Source organism: Schistocerca cancellata, chromosome 2, assembly GCF_023864275.1.
Source record: "Schistocerca cancellata isolate TAMUIC-IGC-003103 chromosome 2, iqSchCanc2.1, whole genome shotgun sequence".
NCBI lineage: Eukaryota > Metazoa > Arthropoda > Insecta > Orthoptera > Acrididae > Schistocerca > Schistocerca cancellata.
In genome coordinates, this window is record NC_064627.1 from 402,235,740 (window position 1) to 402,257,818 (window position 22,079).

At 39.3% G+C, this 22,079-nt stretch overlaps 1 protein-coding gene across 1 annotated transcript in view; it reads right to left on the minus strand.

Annotated features, from left to right (window-relative positions):
- LOC126161840 (general transcription factor 3C polypeptide 1) overlaps positions 1-22,079 on the minus strand; it is a 359,490-nt gene that overhangs the window by 191,084 nt on the left and 146,327 nt on the right. Inside the window, exons 13-15 of the mRNA XM_049917946.1 lie at positions 19,225-19,465; positions 18,835-19,115; positions 4,840-5,017 (exon numbers count right to left, since the gene is read on the minus strand). Of these exons, the coding sequence (XP_049773903.1) occupies positions 4,840-5,017; positions 18,835-19,115; positions 19,225-19,465 (700 nt within the window). The remainder of the gene's footprint in view (positions 1-4,839; positions 5,018-18,834; positions 19,116-19,224; positions 19,466-22,079) is intronic.

The following is a 22,079-nucleotide window of genomic DNA, read 5'->3' on the forward strand; positions in this document are numbered from 1 at the left end:
CTGCAGGGCGATTACGTCGAGAAGTAACGCCAGTTTCATTGATTTCGGGTGAGTAGTTAATTAGATAAAAAATCGGAGGACTTAGAACTTGAATGCACCTCGTATTTGGATAGGCACATTCAGGAGCATATGCAGATATTGCCTCCGAAATGTGTTGCAAATAGAGCCAATACAAAGGAAGTAATAAATTTAAACATTATGCACAATGCAGCAGTTTTTAAGGCATTTCAGTGTTTATGACATTATAGCTCCTAAACTATGCGTGGTTACCATGATATCATTTTCTAGGTGCATTTAGTGACACATGTGGATACTGCCTACAGAATTTATTGTACATAGAATTTAGCATAGAAGTAATAAATCTGAACACCATGCAAGATATGGCAGTTTTTGATGCTTCTCATTGTTCAGCACAAACGAATGCTGCTTATCACGTCTTTTCATATTACCTGTTGTGTTGACGGAAAGCGTCCCTTTGTTACATGTTACAAATAATTGACAGAGCAGTCTCTGATTACTCTAGAGTGGTGTTTGTTTCATTGCTATGTATTAACACTGACACTACAACATGAAGAAAAGCAATTCTCCAGCAGTGACAGCACTACCTCAACTGATGCTGACTGCTAACACCACACAGCAGCGCTATATGTTGTTATGGTACTGGCTATTTTTCATGTTTTAATTTTCTGATTAATTCACATTGATAAAACCAATATCCCAGAAGACTAATTTGTAACCACTCTATTGAACAGGCATGAAAAATTCCACTTTAAAAATAATTTTGTTTGCAATGGGAAAGAAACTAATGCTTTCAGTAAGCTATGGGCATCACATGAAAGACTTAATGAGCAGTATTTATTTGGGCTGACTCAAACTAAACGCTGCAAAAACAAAAATGTAAATATCTGATGAAACACCAGAAAAAATGTGTGTGGTGACTCTTATGAGGAACACACAGTGTATGTGTATATACATTTCTTGGACACCAGCCAGTCTGCCTCCTTTGAGTCCTGCTTTATTATCTACATTCTGAAAGGTCTTCATGTAAGGAACTTGCGAAAATGTATGTGTATGTACACTATATGATCAAAAGTATCCGGACACCCCCCAAAAACATACGTTTTTCATATTAGGTGTATTGTGTTGCCACCTACTGCCAGGTACTCCATATCAGCGACCGCAGTAGTCATTAGACATTGTGAGAGAGCAGAATGGGGCACTCTGCGGAACTCACAAACTTCGAACGTGGTCAGGTGACTGGGTATCACTTGTGTCATACGTCTGTGTGTGAGATTTCCACACTACTAAACATCCCTTGGTCCACTGTTTCCAATGTGATAGTGAAGTGGAAACGTGAAGGGACACGTACAGCACAAAAGAATACAGGCCGACCTTGTCTGCTGACTGGCAGAAGCCGCCGACAGTTGAAGAGGGTCGTAATGTGTAATAGGCAGACATCTATACAGACCATCACACAGGAATTCCAAACTGCATCAGGATCCACTGCAAGTACTATGACAGTTAGGTGGGAGGTGAGAAAACTTGGATTTCATGGTCCAACAGCTGCCTATAAGCCAAACATCATGCCGGTAAATGCCAAACGACACCTCACTTGGTGTGAGGAGCGTAAACATTGGACAACTGAACAGTGTAAAAACATTATGTGGAGTGACAAATCACAGTACAGAATGTGGCGATCCGATAGCAGGGTGTGGGTAAGCCGAATGCCCAGTGAACCTCATCTGCCAGCAAGTGCCAACAGTAAAATTCGGAGGCAGTGCTGTTATGGTGTGGCCATGTTTTTCATGGAGGAGGCTTGCAGCCCTTGTTTTTTGTGGCACTATCACAGAACAAGCTAACATTGATGTTTTAAGCACCTTCTTGCTTCTCTCTGTGGAAGAGCAATTCAGAGATGGCGATTGCATCATTCAACAGAATTGAGCACCTGTTCATAATACACAGCCTGTGGCGGAGTGGTTACATGACAATAACATCCCTGTAATGGACTGGCCTGCACAGAGTCCTGGTCTGAATCCAACACAACACCTATGGGATCTTTTGGAACGCCAACTATGTGCCAGGCCTCACTGACCGACATCAATACCTCTCCTCCTCAGTGCAGCACTCCTGGAGAATGAGCTGTCATTCCTCATGAAACCTTCCAGCACCTGACTAAAGTATGCCTGCGAGAATGCAAGCTGTCATCAAGGCTAAGTGTGGGCCAACACGATACTGAATTCCAGCATTACCAATGGAGGGCGCCATGAACTTTTAAGTCATTTGCAGCTAGGTATCCAGATACTTTTGATCACACAGTGCATATTTCTTGGACACGAGTCAGTCTGCCTCCTTTGAACACCCATGCTTGATTCATTATCTCCATTCTGAAAGCTCTTCATGTAATGAACTTGGTACAAAACTGACATTTTGAGTGTATAAGAGAGGACATCACTGAGCCTTTCTTTATGTTCTCTCTTTCCAGTCCTTATCATTCTACATGTCTTTTTAGTCTGGATTATTTGGAAGATTTTTTTAAGGATACTGCAATTTTCACAAATATTTGTGTTGTGCACTGAATACCACACTGTAGAATGCAACTGTGAATGCAATACTGGATAAAAATAAAGAACAACTAAATATTGCTGACTGTAATGAACAATTACAAGTGCTGTGACCTCTGACTAATCTTAGCAACAACTATACTGTAAGACAATTGGTATATGCTAAAATAATGACCTTTCTTTACGTCACTTGGTCCCACGTTCAAACATAGAATCTCCAACCACTCCTTAAAAGAACATTCTAACTTAGTTTTGAAACAGTCAATAACATTTCTTGCTTAGTTTATTTGTTCACAAGACAAATTGCTGATACCATATTGTATATGTCAGGGTCACTCAACAATTGTCCCTTCAGTGTTCTTAATTAGACTGCAGTTGAACTGAGCAATCAGATTGCAACATCTTTCTGAGCTGCTGATGTAAAACTAGTCCTATCTGTAATTCATAAGACTTCACAAAATACACTCCTGGAAATTGAAATAAGAACACCGTGAATTCATTGACCCAGGAAGGGGAAACTTTATTGACACATTCCTGGGGTCAGATACATCACATGATCACACTGACAGAACCACAGGCACATAGACACAGGCAACAGAGCATGCACAATGTCGGCACTAGTACAGTGTATATCCACCTTTCGCAGCAATGCAGGCTGCTATTCTCCCATGGAGACGATCATAGAGATGCTGGATGTAGTCCTGTGGAACGGCTTGCCATGCCATTTCCACCTGGCGCCTCAGTTGGACCAGCGTTCGTGCTGGACGTGCAGACCGCGTGAGACGACGCTTCATCCAGTCCCAAACATGCTCAATGGGGGACAGATCTGGAGATCTTGCTGGCCAGGGTAGTTGACTTACACCTTCTACAGCACGTTGGGTGGCACGGGATACATGCGGACGTGCATTGTCCTGTTGGAACAGCAAGTTCCCTTGCCGGTCTAGGAATGGTAGAACGATGGGTTCGATGACGGTTTGGATGTACCGTGCACTATTCAGTGTCCCCTCGACGATCACCAGTGGTGTATGGCCAGTGTAGGAGATCGCTCCCCACACCATGATGCCGGGTGTTGGCCCTGTGTGCCTCGGTCGTATGCAGTCCTGATTGTGGCGCTCACCTGCACGGCGCCAAACACGCATACGACCATCATTGGCACCAAGGCAGAAGCGACTCTCATCGCTGAAGACGACACGTCTCCATTCGTCCCTCCATTCACGCCTGTCGCGACACCACTGGAGGCGGGCTGCACGATGTTGGGGCATGAGCGGAAGACGGCCTAACGGTGTGCGGGACCGTAGCCCAGCTTCATGGAGATGGTTGCAAATGGTCCTCGCCGATACCCCAGGAGCAACAGTGTCCCTAATTTGCTGGGAAGTGGCGGTGCGGTCCCCTACGGCACTGCGTAGGATCCTACGGTTTTGGCGTGCATCCGTGCATCGCTGCGGTCCGGTCCCAGGTCGACGGGCACGAGCACCTTCCGCCGACCGCTGGCGACAACATCGATGTACTGTGGAGACCTCACGCCCCACGTGTTGAGCAATTCGGCGGTACGTCCACCCGGCCTCCCGCATGCCCACTATACGCCCTCGCTCAAAGTCCGTCAACTGCACATACGGTTCACGTCCACGCTGTCGCGGCATGCTACCAGTGTTAAAGACTGCGATGAAGCTCCGTATGCCACGGCAAACTGGCTGACACTGACGGCGGCGGTGCACAAGTGCTGCGCAGCTAGCGCCATTCGACGGCCAACACCGCGGTTCCTGGTGTGTCCGCTGTGCCGTGCGTGTGATCATTGCTTGTACAGCCCTCTCGCAGTGTCCGGAGCAAGTATGGTGGGTCTGACACACCGGTGTCAATGTGTTCTTTTTTCCATTTCCAGGAGTGTACATATTTTGTGCCTGTATGTACTGACGAGAAACTGTAACTTAACATTTTATGCCACCAATAATAACAGTGTACATTAACTGATTGCTTTACTGGTAATTATTGCATAGTAATGAACCTAAATGAAGTTGTTACTCTGAAACACACACAATTAGTTGGTCTTTGAATCAGTATAAAATTAAACTTCAGATCTTATACACGAGAGCAGTTCTTCTAACAAATTGTTTTTCTCTCATTTCCTTGCTCCACAAGAGGAAAAGCTCCAAGATGGTAAAGAAAACAATCCTATCATATTATAGGTGTCATTCCTTCACCTATTCACTTATACTGCAATGGACACATGGACTGTGCCAGTTAATCACTTATAATTATACTCCCTGTTTCCAGTACTCACCCAAATTTGTGTGCAGACAAATATTCCACATATCATACCAATATTTCTCTACATCAGCCATGTCACCAAAATAATATTTATGTTCCTGATAAACGATATTATCTGAAACTTGGTGATAACCAGGTTTTGATGTTGTTGTATCCAGAAGATGTGTTCTTCTATTAAGGTACACAAAAACCTGAAAACCAATTCCATGTAAACTTATAGTTCGTCTGAATCACCCTATCCAGTTATCAATACAAAGACTGGCAAATCAGAGACAAACTGCACAGCAAGTAAAGACATAAACATTATTAAGAAAATTAATATTCCTTTGATGCTCAGTGCTTCTTAACTGCCAGATATTGCTGATATGTACCAACTTTGTAGTTCTCACAAATAGAAGAAATACAAAATACAGTACATTCCCTCCAGATCTTATTTCGTCCATGTACAATCACTGTACTTACAGTATAAATGATATCAGTGACAAAGACTATCGTGCCTAGAAGTAGAGTCTTTCATACGATGTTAAAATTCTGGCACAAAAGACCATCAAGAAGCAGGAGTCTAATAAATAGTATTACAACACTACAGTTCATTTGTTACTATGCAATACGATCCACAATAACATTATTCAATAACATATTAAAATTAGTGTATGGTACTTAGAAACAACTGAAGCCAGCTCTAAAAAGTGGGAGAACATACTTAAAGAACAATTAAGGAATATTTGTCTAATCACAACAGCCAATTACAATCATTGCTTCACAATAAATGGAAGGCAAATCTACTAGTGCTCTACAAGTTTTAGGAATTTCTCTGATACATACTTGTACATGAAATGCCAGAATTATAAATCTAATAACAATCAACAATTTGCCCGTAACAGAAATGGTCCAAGACTGCTTCACAAATACAAAGGATAGGTCCTAGAAAATAAAGCAGGAACACACACCATTAGGTATTGATAAACAGTATTAGCAGAGTGAAATATGAGGCATAGTACAGTGAGAGGCAATTTCCCGAATTAGTTAACATTGTACAATTTGTTCCAGGAAAATTATGAAGGCAACAAAAGAGATCTTAATATAAGCCTCAGCAGTGTCAGTGGAGGTCAGGCCATGTCTGAAATAGTTGGTCTTCTCATCAAATTTCTGACCAATGCGTTCTTGAGGCACCCTGGTGAATAATGAAATGATTTCAAAGTTCACCTTGATACTACAGTCCTTCAGTCTGAAGTTGAGGCATTTCACAAATCCACAGAATTGCGGATGTGGTGTGGGAATGTACCCACTTATGGACTTAGTAGCTCTGGGAGGTATTTTCCCTGGAAATACCTAGGAGTTCTGACATTGTGGACAATGGGGCATAATGGCATCCCATCTTTGTGGTCCTTGGGAAGTCCATAAAGTCTTCATTGTACTAGTCCTTGAGGTGTCAATTTCTTGACGATCCCCTCTGGTAACTCCAAATACTTCAGAAGCACCCTGGCCCTCTTCTCTACCTTCTTGGTGGGGTCAGTACTGATCTTCATGTTGGAGTCATCATTTAACAAGCTTTGCTTCTTCTCGATGTAGCCCTTATGGGAGAGAACAATAGTAGCATTGTCTTTGTCAGCAGTTAAGATACTCTCTCTGGGCTCTATTGCAGGTTTTCAATGGCTACCCTCTATTTGTTGGTAATGTTTGACTTCATAGTCTTAGTTCTCATCAGAGCATGACTAGTTTCACAATGCACTTCTGCTGTTTCGGGCAGCAGTCACGCAGCAATCTGGTTAAGTCCCATCTCCAAAACTGAAACTGCATCATCACTCTGCTGCAAGCTAGTCAGATTGATGACAGTCTTGCATGGAGCCTCCAGTGATGGTTTGTCAACAACTCGGGAAAATTTTCTTGTCTGACATCCTGTAATCTCCCTATGGGCGAAATCGGTTGCCACCCAGGTAACACCACCAATACAGTCCCAGGACCAATGTTTAAAATGAATGGCCAGTTGTAAATGTATTTTAAGAAGTCACTGGGAATTGTGTTCAAGACTGCGGAGGGTAAAGTGTACTTCTCATATAGCAAGGCAAGGCTGGCCCACTTCTTTATTCTCCTGGCTGCCATAGAATTGATGTATGCATGACCTTAGAAAAGTTTGGCACAACTTGTTCAGCATGAGATCACTTCAGAAATGCAAGAGCACATACTAGCGGACTATCGGGAAAAGTTGGGTGCATACTGAAATAGCACTGGCGAATAAAACCTTGGCATTATTGGGGAGCATTGATAATGACTTAGGTTTGCAGAAAGCTGGATTATATCAGTTTCTGTGCCAATGTAGCAAGACATATTACACAAACAGCAAACACTACTGAAGATAGAAGCAGAGAACACCAGCGGCACATTCGACTAACATGTCCCAACAAGTCGAGAATTGCACAGCACTGTTTTTCAGAAAATCATGCTATAGAATACAAATGCACCAGGACTTTAGCACAGACTTCCAAATACTGGAACAGTATCATTACAGAGGCCATCAAAATTCACACCAGGGATAAGCTTATTAATCGAGACTGTGGCTATAATGTCAGCAAGGCTCGAGAACCAGCACAGGGTCTAATTAAGAACACAATCAGCAAACACAACAATCTGGCAACAAAGGTAGACAGAGTAACAACATCGATGCTACCACAGATCCCAACACAAGTGTCTCCACAACTTCTGACATGACAAAGGGAACAGCTTGTAGCAGGAGAGGAGACAAGTCCACAGTGTGCCCTCAGAAGATCAGTTTGTCAGCACACATTACAACGGCAACATGTCTGAATGCTGAAATATTCTCCTCACTGGAGGACACTTTGGACTGGCAGTGCATTCGTGCACTTTATGATCAACAAATACACTGGGAGAAACTGAAGAATCACTACTTAATATAATGGTTACATACATACTGTTAACATAATTTATGTTGCACTTTTTGATCAACAAATACACTGGGAGAAACTGAAGAATCACTACTTAATATAATGGTTACATACTGTTACCATAATTTATGTTGATACACTTACATACCTGTAATTTTGAACATGGTTACTGTTTCTGAAATATGATCCATTACTTACAATTAGTATCATTACATAATATACAAACTGTGAATCTTTAGTCAAAATTTCTAACTACTGAATGAGAGCAACTAATTCAGCCCACCTTGATATAATGAAAAGTTTCTTTCTAATAGATTAGTAATATTCAGTAAAGTACTCCATATAGAAATGAAAACAAATACATATGTTAACCAAAATTTGCAACATAAAATTAAATAATCACTGAATTTAGATGTTTAAAGAAGTTCTGAATATTCTACTTAATTTTGGAGGTGTATTTTGATGATTCTGCCTCATTTAGTAAGTCCTGACTGAATGTTACGTTAAGAATTTTGGTCAACCACTGATACATTTAAACTGAGTATACTGCCCCCCCCCCCCCCCTCCACCTCTTCAGTGGTAATAATTAAATTCATATACAAACCTTATATACCATTCACTACATTGCTCTATGTTTTCTAGAACTGATTATAATACTTACACTACATTAAAAAATTAATTTATGCTTGATTACTTTAAAATATTGAACACTTTATGTACAGGAAGTGTACTTATGTGGATCTAAACTCAGATGCTGTAAAGGCTCAATTAATACTGACCTTTTCCACAAAATTTTCATCTGTCTTCATTAGTTGAATTATTTAGTGTATTCTGTTCAGTAAAGTTAAAATATTTCATTTTCTACATCACAAATTCCCACAAACCTTCATTTGTTTTAAAGGAATTTCAGATCTAATAGTCGAATGTATTTAAGAGACACAAAAAATTAAGCTGTTCTGTTAATTATAGTGGCAATATTTTATGAAAGAATAGATTAATGGCAGTTTAACTGAGCAATCACGACCAGGATTTATAATATAACTAGCTGACAAACCTGGCATAGTCTGGGTATTCGTTTTATCAGATTTCTATTAGAAACAACAACAAAAAATGAACTGTGTTTGTACTGAAGTATTGAGAAAACATCTCTAAAATTATGAAACAGACATAGGGTGAAGTGGGGTAAGTGTAACCATGGGGTTAGTGTACCACGGCTTATGGTGCCTTAAAGAAGCTGTATTTTTACCTCTGACCTATCACACATATTAATTTACTCCTTTCTTTGTTATATTTCACCATAAGTTGTCAAATCTGACATAAATTGGTAATTAATTTTTGGACTTGAATTGACGTCTACATTTTCACTCTGCGAGTGAGTGACATGCTCAGAATGTGGTGGTCTGTCATTTTTGCAGTTTTAAAGATAACTGCACAATTTTTTGGTTACAAACTAACTTTCGCATCACAATTTCAAATATGAGATTCATTTTACTCTGCTGATAAAGCTCTTGATATGCTGGGCATGGTTACAACACTTACCCCAACTTTTTCCCATGTGGGGCAAGTGTAACCAACAGGCTGGGGCAAGTGTAACCGGGGGGGGGGGGGGGGGGGGGGGGGGGGGGGTTACACTTGCCCCAAACAAACTTACCGGAACAGACTTAAGCCATAACCTTGTTTTTGCTATCACACTAGATCAACTACACTGACCTTCCTGTACATATGAATACCAGAATACCTGATGGCTGGATTTGTAGGCCTACTGAGTTTGTGTGAGACATATTTATTTTTTATTTAAGTCTACAATATTTTTAAACCACGTTTCCTTTTATAAAATAATGACACAGTCTGACAGTGTAGTCCCACCGGTAAAACAAAGAAGAAAAGGATTGCACCAGGAGCTGAAGTTATCGCTTTTCAAGATGCCATCTATAAAGAAAAAGATTTTAAAGGAAACAAGAATAATAAGGAGAAAGCAAAACGAAAAAGCATTATTGACATAAAAAAGGGCTTGGTAATGAAAAGTAAATCTTCCAAAAAAGTGCTGTTACTTTATTCGAAATGGCATCTCGGATTGTTGTGGAAAAAAATCCTCGATTGCTGATGTGGGCAACAAGAAAAAAAGACTGGAAGTTGAATCAACAAGTGAAGAAAGTGAAACTGAAGGAGGCCTATCTTTAATAAGTAGTGATGCAGAAAATGGGACCATAACAACACTGGACAATCTCAGGAAAGAAATGATAAACTGTGAAGAAGAAAAAGAGGCAAACTTTTTTGAAACCAAAGATAAAATTGCAGTTGGAAACTATGTTCTGGTAGCTTTTGCAACAAATGTAAGAAAGTTCATTTTATTGGCCAAGTTACCAAATTAGTGATTTAGGAGATCCAGAAGTGATTTTCCTCAGATGCAAAAATAAGACAAGCATGGCACCACATTCTACTGGCCTGATAGAAGAGATGAGATGGAAGTTCCATCCTCTGATGTCATTTCAGTGCTGCCTGAGCCTACTTTGAGTCGCAGGGGAGACCTGACATTTGGTGTTACATTTGATTCATACAACATTCAGTGACTAAGTAATAGTTAGGGCCTAAGTGTGAATATAATAAGTTGAATTAGGGTAGTTAGCGTTAAACACAAATTGTCAACAACTTTAGTTCAATTACCATGAACTTATTTACCATTTACCATGAACTTATAAAGTGAATTTTTCTTTTCTCTTGATACTAGATATTTTATTATTTTTGTTAAATTGCCTACTAAAGAAAAAAATATTACTTTTGTAAAATTTAAACTAATCAATTACTGGCCTAAAACAAAAATAAATCATCTATGAAGCATTCTGTTTCAGTGTTTTATGATTTAGGCTAACACTTATTTTTTAGTTTAGCTAACATTATCTGTGTATTTCATAATATACAAAGAGGCGTTTGCAAAAAAGTTCATATCTTGAGTAAAATTTAAGATATTTTAATAATTTAAAAATCCTCAAATTCAGTAAAAATTGGGTAATTAGGTCACTTACCCCAAGTCTCTTTAACAATGCTCTGTATGGGTACAACAATGCGGGGTTACACTTGCCCCGAACCATGGGGCAAGTGTAACCTCACAACACAAAATTTTGAAAACAATTAATTGACGATATAATTTCTTTTTTCAAAAACAAAATGTAGATTGTTTAAAAGTCAATAAGTCAAACTTTAAGCATGAGAAATTTCAAAATCATATCTTCAATAACAAGTTGGCAATTTGGTGTCAAAGTTGAACTATGCCAAAACGTGGTTACACTTACCCCACTTCACCCTACAAAGAAATTGGCACTCTGTACAAATGTATGAGTGCAGTATCTAAATTAAGAAACATGATCTTGCACCGTTTCTGTACTCTGAGTACAGCTACTTTGCACAACAAGAGTTTGTAAACATCGATATAGCCATGCCTCTTCACAGCTCTATAGATGGTTATCATTTTCACCTACGGCCATTTTGCTTCACAACTGAAAGCTGTCAAATGCACTGTAACGTGTTGGATGCTGTAACTTACCAAACAAGAAAGCATTGGTATGTTGATAGAGACAATAAAAAACACACAAACACACACACAAATTTCAAGCTTTCGCAACCCAAGGTTGCTTCATCAGGAAAGAAGGAAGGAGAGGGAAAGACGAAAGGATGTGGGTTTTAAGGGAGAAGGTAAGGAGTCATTCCAATCCCGGGAGCGGAAAGACTTACCTTAGGGGGAAAAAACGACAGGTATACACTCGTGCACACACACACATATCCATCCGCAAATATACAAACACAGGCAGACATATGTATACCTGTCCTTTTTTCCCCCCAAGGTAAGTCTTTCTGCTCCCAGGATTGGAATGACTCCTTACCCTCTCCCTTAAAACCCACATCTTTTTGTCTTTCCCTCTCCTTCCCTCTTTCCTGATGAAGCAACCTTGGGTTGCGAAAGCTTGAAATTTGTGTGTGTGTTTGTGTGTTTTTTATTGTCTCTATCAACATACCAACACTTTCTCGTTTGGTAAGTTACAGCATCCAACACGTTACAGTGCATTTGACAGCTTTCAGTTGTGAAGCAAAATGGCTGTAGGTGAAAATGATAACCATCTATAGAGCTGTGACGAGGCATGGCCATAGCGCCATAGCGATGTTTACAAACTCTTGTTGTGCAAATTAGCTGTACTCAAGAGTACAGAAACGGTGCAAGATCATGTTTCTTAATTTGGATACTGCACTCATACATTTGTAGAGAGTGCCAATTTCTTTGTATGCTGTGTATTGTGCTACTTTTGTTCCATTTGTGAAGAAAAGCTGGCTCTTTTATGTCTAAAGCTAAAATATTTGTATGAACTTTTGTATACACTTTTCTGTTAGTTCATCTGAACTGTGAAAATAAAAATTATGTCCACCATGTCCAGATGATCTACGCAAGACCTGTAAATTGTACATATTTGCTACCAATGTTTTCGTATCTGACTATATGCAGAAAATCATTTCCTAGAAATTAACTCGTAGTGTGCACCAGTGGTCAGATCATCAGGTATGAAATAACTCATAGTTCGCAGTTAACTACTGAAGTTCACTTGACTGTAGGAGTGTCTCACAGTTAGTAGAATAGGATATGCATGGTGTGGAATTTTTTCGTGTATCTCAGGGTTTATGACATCATATCTCCCGTGTGGTACCATGACATATTTTTCAACACACCTACACCCACACGCACCTAGGCACCCCCCCCCCCCCCCTCCCCTCCCCACACATTTTTATAATATGTATAGATTATTTCCAGAATGAATTTGTGTGTGTGTGTGTGGGGGGGGGGGGGGGGGGGGCTGACTTGGAACTTCCTGGCAGATTACAGCTGTATGCCAGACTGGACTCAATACCAGAATCTTTGTCTTTTTTGACAGGCAAATGCTCCACCAACTCAGCTATCCAAGCACAGCTCACAATCTGCCCTCCCAGCCTTGGGGATGTAGCTGAATCATTTCTCCACAATATCCTATCATCCAGGAGTGCCAGTCCTGAACAGTATGCAGGAGAACTTCTGTGGAGTTTGGAAGGTGGAACAGTTGTAGTGGCAGAAGGAAATATGTAAGGTGGGTAGTGACTTGTGCATGGATAGCTCAGTTGGTAGAACATTTTTCCATGAAAGGCACTGATTCCATGTTCAGATCCTAGTCCAGTGCACAGTTTTAATTTGCAAGGAAGTTTCAAGTATATTACTATTATCATCAAGGTAGGGTAAAGTTCTAAAAGTACGACACATTCTAAAAGAAATGTGATATAATATTACACCTCCAGCAGTAGCAACCTAAATCAGGGTGTATAAATGCGGAAAAGGAAGAAAATTTCCTGGATACACTTTCTCCTGGGTGAGAACACACTTTTTCCATGTTAAGTGACAGTATATAATGGTTATGGTTTTGTACACAGGCGTAGTCCCGGCACTTAAAAAACGAAACTCAGGGAAGAAGACACATTTTGGAAATATCTTTGATGTACAGCAACATGTAAGCGGCGTATTTTCATGTTACGAAAGTTTACATTGGAATTCCACCAAGCACCACATGTTACTTTCCAAATCATTGAAAACGAGATTGGGATGCGGTTTTGTAAGCCAGTCATAGCTCATGCCATGTGATCTCGCCAGCCGAAACAGCGGATATTCAGAGCATAGGACACGTGATGTAGTCAGCCAACAGCAACCTCACTGTTAAGTAGCACGAACACACAAACAGGAAAAGTTTATCAATTTAAATTAATATACAGTATTGCTACAAGAAAAGCAAAGCTTTCGCATATAATGTTGATCTTTTTTGCGCATGTTACATTTTAAGATATATCACACAAATGTGCCAGTAAAATTTTTAATAACGACATAAATGTCTGATCTTCAGCGTTCAAAATTCTTCTAAATGGCTCGTCATCAAAGAGTTGATTTTTAAATGAGAGTCAAACGCTCTGTGATTTAAGAAATTCATGGTGCATTCTCGCTCATAGTTCAACTTACATAAAAGGATATTTACTTTGAAAATATTACTTTTCAAACCACCATTTGCAATATTTTCCCACGATCTCTTAGAAATAGGTTCGTTTCAGCAGGTGTCAGAGAGCGCTGATAACAGGCAACACCGCGCTTGCGCAACTACCATGACGTAGGAAGCCCGTATGTATGAGTAAAACATTGAAAGATCATGCATTATGTCATAAAAGAAACAAGACATCAGAGGATACTCCAAGTGCATCGGAATTTCGTGAAGCATACTAAAATGTGCACATTTAAAGTGCATACTTAAAGTGCACATTCGTATGTCCAGATTCCCAGTCAAGTAGGCCCCAACCTGATATTAAGTTTTTCAGTGTCGTTTTCGGGATGTAAATTTTCTTGGAACACCAGTACTGTATTATATCATGTTTGGTCCTTTACTATGGCATAATGCCATACATGCTAGAAGATGAAAACATGCACTTGAAATGCAGTGAACAGTTGAAACTAGCAAGTACAGCGGAATTAAACATTTTGTTTCAATTACATTGACTGCTTCTGAGGAAAACGTTAATAAAAGTAAAATTTCTTTAACAGACAAAAATAACTTCTTTCTTCTGCAAGGCAATTAAACTCAACTGTCAGAAAGGAGTAAATAAAATAAAATCTGAAACTAATAACATATTTTATCCTTCCGTAATTATGTGAATGTATTTTAATTCACTTGATAGCTCCAGGCCACAGATATCAGTTTTGTTTTCATTTGATGTGAGAGTTAACGAAGGGGAAACAGCAAAATCGCTAAATGTAAACACGGTCACGTGGAGACTATATGGAACTGTATGTTAACCGGGGTTCTAGAAACAATGGAGAAGCTCCATTCCCGCCGCAGCTGCAGTGATCCACAACCCCATGACAAATACCGCAGTCCACTTCACCCCTCCGCCGCCCTCACCGAACCCAGGCTTTTTGTGCGGTTTGGCCCCCGGTGGACCTCACCATGGAACGTCTCACACCAGCCGAGTGTAACCTGTATGTTTGCGTGGTAGAGTAATAGTGGTGTACGCATACGTAGAGAAATTGTTTGCGCAGCAATCGCCGACATAGTGTAGCTGAGGTGGAATTAGGGGAACCAGCCTGCATTTGCCGAGGCAGATGGAAAACCGCCTAAAAACCATCCACAGACTGATCGGCACACTGGACCTTGACACAAGTCCGCCAGGCGGATTCGTGCCGGGGACCAGGCGCTCCTTCCCACTTGGTAAGCCATGCGTTATACCACACGGCTAACCAGGCAGGCGTGGAGACTATAACTCAGACTGCTCTGCTCATCAGCCCCGGACCTACGATATTTGCTAACCGGGTGAATACTAAAAAAAAATCGAATTTTCAAAAATATGTTCATCTTGTAACGCACATCTTTCTGAAAAGTGTTAACATAAAACATTTGTGTTCAAGGAAATGTAAGGCATGTTATTTGGTCTTAAGTGTGCCAAAATGCTGTGCCACACCTCTTCATACAGCATTCTCCCATAGCATGTCACTGTATTTCGCTCTGTGGAACTGAAACGTGTATCTTTTGTAATGGATGCCATCAAACTATATTCAGGACAGTGGAAATTGAAATGTCCTGTGGTGCCTCTCCCGCTCCCAGTCGGCCGGTTTGACAGCCTGCTCCTTCATTTTTAAAAAAATCTCGCAATTAATAGCGGATGGGATTATTTGAAATCGGGAGAACAAGACCTCTACAGAAAATTTGCACTCTTTGTTGCCTATTCGCAAATAACTTGCTGTTTTGTGTGACATAAAATTGAATACAGGATAGATAAAACCAATAAAGACAAGAGACAGGCAAGGGAGTACACATTTCTTCAATCCTTAGCTCCTAGCATTCTTTTGCTCTCTAATCTTGCTACAGATTTACATGGTGTGCTTTACTTTCTGCGAAAGAATGTATTACCTCATCAAAGTTCGTCAAACGTTTTGCTAGATGAAAAATCGAAATTACGTTATCTAATACTAAAAAAGCTGTTAATACAAGTAATACCCAAGACTGGTGTGGTTTCTTGATCTGATTACGTCTATTTTGTCACTGTCTCTTGATAAAACAAAATAAGCCTTTCTAATAATGCAGCAGTTTTGTAATACACACCAAATACACGAGACTGTTTTGGTACAAATGGTCATTTGTTATAACACGACAGAATATAATTCATGAAGCACCAATATAAAATGCCTATTAATAGGCCTACTACAAGCAAAAAGCTTTATGTCAGGAAATAATTACACATTTCATTCATATGCACCAGTTTCTCAAGCATGAGATCGAAAAGTTGTAATACGAAATTTTTATGTAAATTTGGAATCGTCTTATTCTTCCATAATTTGCATGATGTCTCTGTTTCTTCTCCTTCCTCGTTATAACAAACAATCTTGTCATCGCCAATTCTGTAGCTATTCCTGCCATTGTCAAAATTTGTTCGTCGATTAACTTCACTAACCCTGCCAGAATGATACGTTCAGTTATCCCGCGACTTTTCTCCGGTTAGGCGTTGTTACATGTTCGTACAACACGCTTTCCGCGTTACTTCCAGAATAGAACTTAAGTGACTGCTAGCCGGGGACTGTACAACTGGTCCTTACTAGTGTAGCGATCTGGCCAAAAATTTTCTGTCAAAATTTCATTTTCGTTGATATACCAAGAATATAATATGTAATTTTTCTCACCTGTTAGTCGTTTATTTCCATTCTGGTAGTCTGAATCTATGGATTTCGCTAGTAATTATAACAATGCTGATCCTTCGCAAACCCAATCAACCGCGTAGTCAGACAGCGACTGGTATTCATCAGTTCGGCATTACTCCGCTGAGCTCGTATAGGCCCGTACCCTTTTGTCTGCGGAAAGTTTATTTCTAGATGCTACGAGGATTCTCCTGACAGACACATCACGTACACTATGCATGCATTCAAAACTCAACTTATGATTCATTCAGAAATCAACTTAAAATGTGTTCAACAACCAAAAGGGTGCGTTTCAAAATCATATGAATCATAGATAGACCACCGTGCTCTGGATGCTAGGCACTTTGTGAAACAAGTTTTTCTTCCTCAAGAATATCAATTTGGCGCCCCCTTTTCCCAGTAGCATCTAGCTGCTTGCTGCGACTGTTTGCACAGCCAACAGCCATATTCCTGTAGCCAGAGGCGGACGCGACTAAACTGCGCAAGCGCATGAGCCCGCTCGCAACTGTTAAAACGAATCTAATGTAAACAGTTGTGACTTCACGCTCATCGGAGGCAATTTGTTGTTATGAAGCATTGCATAGTCTTCCTAAAGCCTTTGACACATTTTGCTGTTGGCAGACGCTTGCACGAGCACTGTTGTTGTATATGGCGCATTTCCTTTGCAATTTATTTTCGTTTTTTTTCTCTCGTTTATGTTTTATAGTTGAAGTATTATTCTGCAGTAGCGAGATAAAGTAATATATTTTGTTGGAGTATCGGTTCTTATCAGTCAAATTTACAAAAATTTAACAGAAAACTAAAACAATGAAAAATTCCCGGAATCCAAAAAATTTCCGGGTTTTCTCCCGAATGAAAAAATTCCCGCTTTTTCCCGGATCCCACAGTTGTCCCAGGTCGTATAAACCATGCAGCTTAAATTAATGAGCCTATCAATCTGCAGTATATGGTAGCAATTATGTTAACCAAGTTTAATTCCATTGGGACAGTTGTTTGCACAGTGCCTGCGGAACATTCCACAACGGAATATATACATAGCCAGAGTCCAACTAGAACCTGGCTGTGTATGTGTTAAAATTGTATAGTAACAATGTTCTAGATCTGCAATAAAATATGGATTAGATTTGTAATGGATTGCCAAACCCCTTTCCCTTTTCTGAAGCATTTATGTTGTTTATTTTTGCATATTTTTTGTGACTGATCAGCAGCTTATTTGGGCACCTATATCTTTTTACTGCTATTGCTTGTCACTGAAGAAGAAGGAGATTAGTGTTTAACGTCCCGTCCACAAGGAGGTCATTAGAGATGGAGCGCAGGCTTGGGTTAGGGAAGGATGGGGAAGGAAATTGGCCATGCCCTTTCAAAGGAACCATCCCGGAATTTGCCTGAAATGATTTAGGGAAATCACGGAAAACCTAAATCAGGATGGCCAGAGACGGGACTGAACCGTCGTCCTCCCGAATGCGAGTCCAGTGTGCTAACCACTGAAGAACAACATGAAGACGTTTAATGAAGACATCTTTACATCTCACTAGTGAAATTGTGGTTAAAAGAAGTAATTACTAAATATGCTTGCAAATTTGTGAAACATCATTTTGATTCTCAGTTTAATAATGAGTGAGCGACCACAAACCAATATTTTTGCCACAGACTGTAATTTACTTTCTTTATGTGTTTGAAATATATTTTAATCCTTTGTGCAGCTTTTTAATTTGTTTTGTCAGTATCCACAAAGGTTTCAATGTGCTACATGATACTATATGATGTATCTTGACTAATTATCTATCAATCACACAGTACATTCACAAAGGAGAAAACATTCATTCAATCTGTTTGAATTTCATCTCACTATAGTATTAATTTGAATGTACTGAAATGCTGAATACTGATAACAGTTACTTCAATCAGGGCAAATAAGCTGATACTGTCCCACCTCTAGGAATGATTGTGTATATTATTCACTCTGAGACTTTTTTTACAGGAATGGTGCAACGCCTATGCATGTCCATGGGTGTGTAGGAATATGTACTGTTCCATAACTTAGCAACTTATCTAAATAATGTACACCAGCTACTCTCTTCTGCAGAATCGTGCTGAATATCTGATACATTTGAGTCAATTCTTCCCTTAAAAGACAATGCATTCCCCCCTCCTCCCAGTCCTTCCTGCCTCACACATTATCTGGCAGTTCCTGACTTCAGCTAATGATACAATAACTTTATTCATAGTTTAGTCTCAAGAGGTCTTCAGTGGATATCTGCCAACTTTCAGTTTTTATCACAGCTGGAAACAAGTAATTTATTAGCACTATCTATCATTTAGAAAAATCTTGAGAAATGATCATATTAGAAAAAAGCTTTGACAATACCTGATCTTTTTCCTTTAGGCGTTGTGGACCGAAACGTACCAAACCAATGAAACAAAGACGCTGCATTACTTCATGTATGCTGAATATATACTTCCTTTTTGAAAATAAGCAACATCTCATATTTTCTGGCAAGTGTTTGACTAAATAGTGCCGACGAACAGGATGTGTCAAATAATTTTCCATGTCAGGAACTATGTAAGAAATATTGAAAACCTTAACAAAAATAGAGAGAGGAAGTCGTAGCAATATGTCACACATTAGAGCCCAGCCTTTTGGCCAACCTGTAAAATAAGGACAGAACCAAACAATGCGAATAGCTCACACACAAAAAATCACTGATAGTATTTAGTATGCACTATCAGACATGACAACTACATCAAAAAAACTTACCTGTATGCTGGGGCAATGGAGGAATAAACATTTTCCAACAAGGCTTGGGAACAAAAATTTTTGGCATATTTGACTCATCTTCTTCAGTGATAATGATGCCTTGCTCTTTGAGATCACTAATTGCTGTCACTTGATCTAAATCAAGATCACCTTCATAACCAGCAACAAGATAAAATAAAAACTGGTGCAAAGTTTTCATTCTAATGAACTTTGGACTGAAGCCATACTTCTTTCCAATCCTCTGAAAATGATCATGAGCACATATTTAAAAGTTATGCTTTTTCAGTTCCAAAGACAAATACATATTGCAGTAATTTCAAAGAGGATGAAGATACAGTATTGAGAAATGAGGTGAAATTCTTCTGTCTACTGCTGTATTACATTAACTACGACATTTTAAAAGAGCTTCAGTACTGCTGATGTTTCCACCAAGGTATATGTCATGCAGACAATGATATTATTAACTGCCCTGCTGAAAAAAAGTAATGAGCCACATATAGAACAGGCTGCACATTCTGCATTTTGTAATACATTGTGTTACCATCAGAAGCAAGGAGGATTAAGGTTTAATGTCCAGTCAATTGATGAGAGTATTAGATCAGAGCACAAGCTCACGACGAGGAAAGGATAGAATAGAAACTGGCAATGTCCTTCTCAAAGGAATGGTCAATTTTGGGAAACAGGAACAAACTAAATCTAGATGATTTGACAAGGATGTGAACTTCTTTCCTCCAGAATGCAGCTGTTGTACTTCAGCTGCTGTGTCTCCTTGCTTGGTATCACTACAGAATAAGGAGTTTTAGTGAGTTTAATAATCTAAATTTGCTTTTACTTTACTAATCAATGAAAGACACAATTACTACACATACAGTATATAATCTGCTTGGAACTCCATATAATTCTTTTTTAACAACACCATTTACTGTAAACTGAAACTACAGATGAGGCTGAAATGACAGTTTTGATTTTGGATGCAACCATGTTTGTGAAGATGTTAACATTTGAAACAGCCATAAAACATATATTAATTTAATAAAAATGTGCTGTAACAGAGGAAAGAAAGAAGCAAAACATACTTTAATGGTTCATAAATGCATAGGTCATTAGATGCGGATAAGAATTGTCAAGTTGGACAAGGTAGGAGAGGAAGCTGATAAAGTTCTTTTTGAAGTTGGTTTAAGGGCAAACTAAATCTAGATTTCCAGATGCATTTTAAGAAATGCATATTAACTTTGTTGTATTGATTTTTACTTCCCGGCTGGGTCGGAGATTTTCTCTGCTCAGGGACTGGGTGTTGTGTTGTCTCCATCATTACATCATCCCCATCGAAATGCAAGTCGCCGAAGTGGTGTCAACTCAAAAGACTTGCACGGCAACTGGTCTACCCAATGGGAGGCCCTAGCCACACGACATTTTGTTTCATGTATCATGACAGTTAAAGCTCCATATGCCTCATGTTATGCAATTACAGACACAATTCAATTATGGTTGTCCTACAATAACACTTTACTTCTCAGGTATACGAGAAGTAATGTTCACATGAAAACGGTATTCACTTTCTAACATAATTCCTAGTAACGAGATGAAATTACTGTGTGCCCTGGCATTCTGCACTTATTTGACTTATATGATGGTCACTCCCAGAAATACATCTAGGCATGTTCCCCCAATGAATATTCACATTGCGCTGCCTACTCTCTTATGATAACGTGGGATTTAGATGTTACACATGTTAAGAGCACTGGTGTAATTATAAAGTTGCTGGCATATTTATGTATGAATGTTTTTCATTATTCCAAGATTTTTTGGAAATATTTCTGTACTGGTGATTTATTCAGGCATTTTATGTTTGTCAATCATATACTAAACTACACTTTTAGTTTGTCTGTCACTTCATTTAGGATGTAATACTCCTCCAACATACACATGTACAGATTTACATGGTATGTGATTTTTTGCACTTTTTATTTCTCATCAACAATTTTATTCATGTGGCTCTGTAAGATTTCTTAGTTCACTGATTTTCGACATTGTACTGTACACAAGGAAAACAATTTTGTTTTCATAGCAAACTGAAGTACTTTGTTCTTACGTGTAATATTGTAATCTTCGAATTCTACTTCATTTTTGTACTCAATACCATGAGATATTTCACACGTACAGGGGTAATTCCTTGCTCTAATATGTGATTACATTAGATTGACATTACTGATGTTATTTTGACATCCTTGTAACAAGAAGGTGTGAATTTGTGAATACACTGTATTATTATTGTTATTACCATTATTTTAAAAAGTTATATTATATGTTGGATTTTTCATAATGATTAATTGTAAATCATATTCATTTCCTGGACTGTAACATCTTTTGATATGTACACTCTTTACTGTGGCACCATAAGTATCCTTGTCGTGCAGTCTCTGGATCTCAGTTGACTGGGTCACAATGTTTTACTGGTAGCTGTTACTGTGAGTCATAATATGCCCTGCAGTATGCCATTCGTCTGTGGCATGATCGAGTGAGGTGGCACAGTGGTTAGCACAATGGACTTGCATGTGGAAGGATGACAGTTCAAATCTGCGTCTGGTTGTCCTCATTTAGGTTTTCCCCGCTTTCCCTAAATTGCCTCGGCCAAATGCCGAGATGGTTCCTTTGACAGGGCATGGCTGATTCCCTCCCCCATCTATCCTTAATATGAGATTCTGCTCGTTTCTAGTAACCTCGTTGTCAGCAGGACATTAAACAATAATCTATTCCTCCTCCTGTAGCATGTTGCATGAAATGTAAACTTTTTTTTTTAAGTGCTTCTTTTCGAATATCTTCATATATGATGTATCAGTACTTAACGACTAAAG